Source organism: Rhinopithecus bieti, unplaced genomic scaffold, assembly GCF_001698545.2.
Source record: "Rhinopithecus bieti isolate Rb0 unplaced genomic scaffold, ASM169854v2 scaffold_2339, whole genome shotgun sequence".
Taxonomy (NCBI): domain Eukaryota; kingdom Metazoa; phylum Chordata; class Mammalia; order Primates; family Cercopithecidae; genus Rhinopithecus; species Rhinopithecus bieti.
This window is the reverse complement of record NW_016803819.1, coordinates 2,409,298-2,415,849: the sequence shown is the minus strand read 5'-3', so window position 1 is coordinate 2,415,849 and position 6,552 is coordinate 2,409,298. Positions and strand designations below refer to the sequence as shown.

General features: G+C 35.4%; 1 protein-coding gene across 1 annotated transcript in view; it reads right to left on the bottom strand.

The window, feature by feature from the left end:
* The window catches only part of TMEM33 (transmembrane protein 33), a 21,509-nt gene that overhangs the window by 9,033 nt on the left and 5,924 nt on the right, over positions 1 to 6,552 (bottom strand). Inside the window, exons 4-5 of the mRNA XM_017854744.1 lie at positions 3,211 to 3,278; positions 2,095 to 2,216 (exon numbers count right to left, since the gene is read on the bottom strand). Coding sequence (XP_017710233.1) covers positions 2,095 to 2,216; positions 3,211 to 3,278 — 190 coding nt within the window. The remainder of the gene's footprint in view (positions 1 to 2,094; positions 2,217 to 3,210; positions 3,279 to 6,552) is intronic.

Sequence of the window (6,552 nt, the reverse complement as noted above, 5' to 3'; positions counted from 1 at the left end):
TTACTGCAAGCTCCGCTTCCCGGGTTCCCGCCATTCTCCTGCCTCAGCCTCCCGAGTACCTGGGACTACAGGCGCCTGCCACCTCGCCCCGCTGGTTTTTTGTATTTTTTAGGAGAGACGGGGTTTCACCGTATTAGCCAGGATGGTCTCGATCTCCTGACCTCGTGATCCGCCCGTCTCAGCCTCCCAAAGTGCTGGGATTACAGGCTTGAGCCACCGCGCCCGGCCAATAATTAAAGTTTCTAAGTGTAGATCAGGATCACAAAAGAAAGAGGTGAAAAGAAAAACTTATAAACCATAGGAAAAATATTAGAATGTTGATCTTGTCCCTTTTTCTGTTGTTCCAGATTACATTACCCTTTTCTTTTATATGATTTCAGCTTCTAGGAGAAGAGAAGGCTTTTATTAAATTTTAGGGTCAAGGTTTTAGAGTTAATTTACAAATACAACTGCATCAAATCTAGTTGGGACCACACAACTTAAGCAACACCTGCCAGTCCTGGAGTTCTCAGAAGAAAGCACCACTTAAAAGAATGAAACAGATATACGTTCATAAGGAAATCTATAAAACTCTGTCCTTAGTTTGAAGAGACTGCTATGGAAAGAAGTAATTGTCAAGTACACGAAAACTTTACTAGTTAATCAAGCAAGGTACATTTAAAATTATAAAATATAACTATATAATCAATAATGACAGTTTGTTACAAACTAACAAGATTATGAAAAACAGGTAACACAGACATTTTAAAGAATAATTTAGCATGGCCCATTAAACATAAAAGGCACCTAGCTTGTACTTCGCAAAATCTTTTCTGGTATCTATGTTAAAGAAAACATTGGCATTAAGTATAAGCAGGTAAAAAATATTTAGTGTCAATATTTGAAAAATTAAAAATTTGGAAACAAATTTCCATGATCAGGAGATAAGCTGGAATCCTACATGGCTTAAAAAAAAAAAAAAAAAAAAACATAACTGGATACGCCAAATCAAATAGGTTATGAAAACATACAAGGGGGAAAAAGGTACAGAATAACACCTTTTTTTTTTGGTGAGACAGTCTCACTCTGTTGCCCAAGCTGCAGTGCAGTGTCCTGTTATCTGCTCACTGCAACCTTCACCTCCTGGATTCAAACAATCCTCCTGCCTCAGCCTCCCAAGTAGCTGGGATTACAGGCATGCACCACCATGCCCAGCTAATTTTTGTATTTTTAATACAGACAGGGTTTCACTATGTTGGTCAGGCTGGTCTTGAACTCCTGATCTCAAGTGATCCGCCCACTTTGGCCTCCCAAAGTGCTGGGATTACAGGTGTGAGCCACCATGCCCAGCCAGAATAACATCTTTGACGTAAAATAAGAACTAAACTAATTAACAAACAAAACTCCACATCCACAATATATATGTTACAAATTTATGTAAGTATTTTTAAAGGACTATATACGTAAGACACATATTAAACTCCTTACACCTCTGGCAAGAGGACAAAATTGCAACTAGGATTCATATAGTCAAATGTTATAATTTTTATCTGTAATGTCTCATTACTTATAAAACTAAAAATTGATAAAGCAATCATCTGGGTAGCAAGGTGTATTGTTTTAAAATGTAATGCAAGAATTTCAATGCAGAGGTCAATACTATCTTAATGTTCACACTTTTAAAAGGATGGCTTTCTTTATTCACGTATTCTATAATTAAGATACAAACAAAATAAGGTGATAGTAGTCACTATTAATATAAGAACATAATTTTAAAAGTTTTTCTCTAGTGTAAGAAACATCATCTCAATAGTGACAGAATGGACTAGATTAGACTTCACAAGATTCTTTCAAAGGTGGTAACTATGAACGTAATTTTTAAAATGTTAAATGATAAATCACAAGAAATAAGACAAATTCCTAGGTCTACTATATTTCAAGTTCTCTACTATAAACGACAAAGGTTAGATTAGGCGACTGCTAAGATTCATCTAGCTCTACATGTCAATACCTACCTTCAACAGATTTAAACAGAATAAAACTTGAGTTTCTACCTTTATTATGTTTATTCATCAGCCTCCCAAAACAAATACAATTTTCCTTACCTAAAAGCATAAAACTGTTGCAGGCATCAGGAATATTTCATTGCAAGCAATGAATTTCAGAATATTTTGTTGATTAGCACTTAATTTGTCCAAGACAGATCTCAACAGAGGTAAACTATTTGAGCCCCTTGCCTAAAACAAAAGAAAAACAACATTAGAAATAAGTGAAGCATTTCTGATAACAATACTTTCTTTCTGTAAGTAAATAGCGTATCCAACAGGCAATACAATCAAATATACTACTTTGGAAATGACGGTACAAAGTTCACAAACCATTTAAGGACAAATATAGTATTTTTCCTGCTTTTTTATATATTTAGACTTAATATAAAAAACAACTTTAGTAAAAGTACTTTTCATTCTTAGCTGCTTTTTCTCAAGAATGATTATTTAACAAAAAATAGTGGTTATTTCTCTCTAACCATGACAAAATCTGACTGTCCAGTAATACAGTTAACATATCTGTGACTCCTTCCTTAGCTCATGTTAGAATTATAGAGCAAAGTAATTACTGCTGTGACCAAAGAATTATAGGGATAAAGAAAAAGGCCAATACAAAGCATAAATCTGGATATTTTCATTCAAATTTCAGTATATATGCTGCAAATGTGATTGGTAAATTTGCCTGGATATTTTAATTCAAATTTCAGTATATTCTGTCAATGGCCTGATGCCAAGTTAGGTTTAATGCTCCAACCTAGCAATAAGAAAGAATTTCAGGAAAGCAGCAGTTCTGAAAATTAATGTAAAAGATTTAAAAGAGATTCATTCAGTACACTCAACTTATCTGGTATGCCAGAATTAAACACTGACAGAACAAGAGATCTGACGACTCAACAAACTTTAGAGACACAGGTTTCAAAAAAATAGATCTATTTCAAACTCGAAAAAGTCCCCTGGAGACCGGGGGGTGATATTAAGTGCAATCCTTTATCTATAAAATGTTCTAGTTTGTGAAACTTCAATAAACATTTCTAAACTTAAGACTTTCAAATCACTAAATAATTCATAACAAGTTTGTAAGGAATGGAGGGACTTTTTGTGACAAATACCAGAATGTCTTAGAATGTGAATTCATATCAATGATCTATAATTCAGAAGTCAGACAAGCAGCAATTTTACTTACATCAAGGACCTTTTTCGTATATGTGGCAGCATGAAGCAAAGAGAATAACAAGACTGGGAAGATACTCACTAAAGAAAACAATTAAGGAAAACATTTAAAAGTCATCAAGTATTCTGCAAAACAGACTACGTATTATGTCCAAATATACAGATCTGAAACATCTGCTAAAATGAGTTCAGTGGAATGGTTTGTTTTACTGATACACTTTAAGCCAAATCAAATTTTGTTAACTATAAAGAAAGTAAACCATTTCATTTTCTAAAATTCAGTTTTTTGTTTGTTTGTTTGTTGTTTGTTTTTTAAGATGAAGTCTCACTCTTCTCCCCCAGGCTGGAGTGCAGTGGCGCAACCTTGGCTCACTGCAACCTCCTCCTCCTGAGTTCAAGCGATTCTCCTGCCTCAGCCTCCCGAGTAGCTGGGATTACAGACAACTGCCACCACGTCCAGCAAATTTTTGTATTTTTAGTAGAGACAGGGTTTCACCATGTAGGCCAGGCTGGTCTCGAACTCCTTACCTCAGGTGATCTGCCCGCCTCGGCCTCCCAAAGGGCTGGAATTATAGGTGTGAGCCACCGCGCCCGGCCAATTCACAGTTCTTTTTATGACAAAATTAATAGTGAAAAGTTTTTTCATTCATTTCTACTGGGTAACAATTTAAACACTTGCTAAATAAAATTGAAATCCAGGTCACCCCATAAGTATAGCTTTTAACCCTACAACGGCTTTCTTGGTCACTCTAACTTACCCTTCAAACACAGTAGTTTTATAGTGCTTTCACAATCTCAAATGCTGAGGAAAGAGTCTAAGGTAATGGTTTAAAGAGTAATTCACAAATGTTTAGTCCCGAAGACTAAAGATCTTTTATTACTTCTTTCCTACAAAGACTTTGAGATACTATACCTAACAAGTTGTTCCAGTTATGCTCTCAATTTGTAAAAATTAAAATGGCAGTATATATTTTGCTTTGTATAGTCAATTGAAACTCTTAACAGCTTAATTACAGACATAAGAAAAGAATCCTTTTGAATCCAACTGTTTGGCTTTATGCCATGGATAAACACACTTTTCATTCAGCTTTTTGGAAAATGGAAATTGTTCAAAAGACCCCATTCTCCACCCCAATTTCTACCAGGTTGATTTAAAAAAAAAAATTGTCAAGTAGTTCCACAAAATGATGTAGACTGTTAGTCTATCACAAATGGCAAAATACTTGTCCTAAAAATATTAGCAGTTCCTAAGAAATGAACCATTGTATTTTTCTATACTAACTGAAGGCCTGATATGACAGGAAATGGTGATTGCTATAACATAATCTGAGTATCAAATTCATTATAACCATAACTCATTTAGGAATCCAAGGGACCCAGTTTCCAACTGACAAGCAAGACACCAACCTATATCCAAGTATTAGAAGAACCATAACTCTCTAATATAGTTTTCCAAATTAATATCCTGACCAACTCGTTCCCACCTCTAACAAGAATTAAGAAAAATGTCCATTTCCTAAGTAGGGATCATATATGTATATAAAAAGTTTTAAAATGTTTAATTAATCATAGACTACTTTGAAACTGATGGAAGCTACAACTATCTCCTAAAGTCACTATAAAACTCTGTTGATCCTTAAAGAATTCAATTCAAACTTTGACACATATCCAGACTGAATTCAATAAAAGGGGCAGTGTCAGGTAGTGAAAATATAGCCCTGAATTGGTAGTCAAGATACCTGGGTTCCACTCCCGACTCTGTCACTAACCTAATTTTCCTAGGCCAAGTTTCATGCTCTGGCAAATGAGTATGCAGAGATCAAAGCTAGAAATTTCCAATGAGTCTTTTTTATCTCTAACATTCTATAGTTCACAAATCCTTGGTAAGAGATTCATAATCTTAGTCTTCAACATCACTTTTAAACTATCAATACAATGTATTTAGAAAAGGTAAGAGGTGAAATGCCCTAAGTATCTGTTATTAATCGAGGAAGGACAAAATATCTCCTTTATAAGAACAAAAATCAGAACGCAAGTCTGTAATATTACTTTGGGCCCACTTTTATTTATTACCATATCACCTTAATAATCAGATAAGCATTTCCTGCCAATTACTAGTTTATGTTATTCCCACTGTTTACTACATTCCCTTTTTAAGAATTTAAGGAATATGAAATCCTTAATCTTCAACATTCCCAGGAAAGAGGGGCTACCAAATAACCAACTGTATAAAAAGGCAGAAAGGCTTTCTTCACTAGTCATGAGTCTCATTTGGCAAGACCTCAGGATTCACTCAACAAAACTTACTGATCTGTGTGAGGCACTGTTCCCAAAGTTATTGATGTATTCAGTTTACCTGACATTAAAACACGTTTTCTGTCATTTCTATTTCTCCCTCCGAAGAAATTTTAAGCTACTAAAAGGCATGACCAAAAATCTCTGCATAACTTCCTGTTATAGCTCAGAAAGTCTAGAATTTTACCATTGGTGACTGCAAAGCACTTCAATCAACAGAGGCCAGTCAAGCCAATAATATGCCAAACAAATGTGATTATCATTTACAGTCATAGTATAATAATCATTTAATAAGTTTTACCTAAAAATGAACCAATACAAATTATGATGGGACATTACAGACCCATGCATTGAAACAGGAAAAATTTTATCCTTACATTTCAAACTACCCATATTATCTCAGTGAAGCATGTAATTTAAAGGGAATCTCTATATAATGAACATGTAAATGAAGTTACCAGTTTTACCCACATACAGAAAGAAATATCTTTAATGTACACTTAAGTGTTACTCATCCACTAACTGTAGATCAGGTAGGGCTTTTAAGTTAGACCTTTTTGGCATTACTACTTACTAGCCAATGTGTGGGAAGTGGATACTGATAAACAGCAAATCAGCATCTTTATTAAAAATATACCATAATGAGTGGTATATTTTTTAGAGTGCTACAAAGATTAAACGTCAAGTTCTTTTTTTTTTTTTTTTTTTTTAAACGGAGTCTCGCCCTGTCGCCCAGGCTGGAGTGCAAGTGGCTGATCTTGGCTCACTGCAATCTCCACCTCCAGGGCTCAAGCGATTCTCCTGCCTCAGCCTCCTGAGCAGCTGGAACTACAGGCACCTGCCACCATGCCCAGCTAATTTTTTGTATTTTTAGTAGAGATGGGGTTTCACCATATTAGTCAGGATGGTCTCAATCTCCTGACCTCATGATCCGCCCACCTCGGCCTCCCAAAGTGCCACCATGCATGAGCCACCGTGCATGAGCCACCATGCCTGGCCTAAATTCAAGTCCTTATACTGGCAAAATAGGTGCTCAGGAAATTTCTGGTTCCTCCTATTT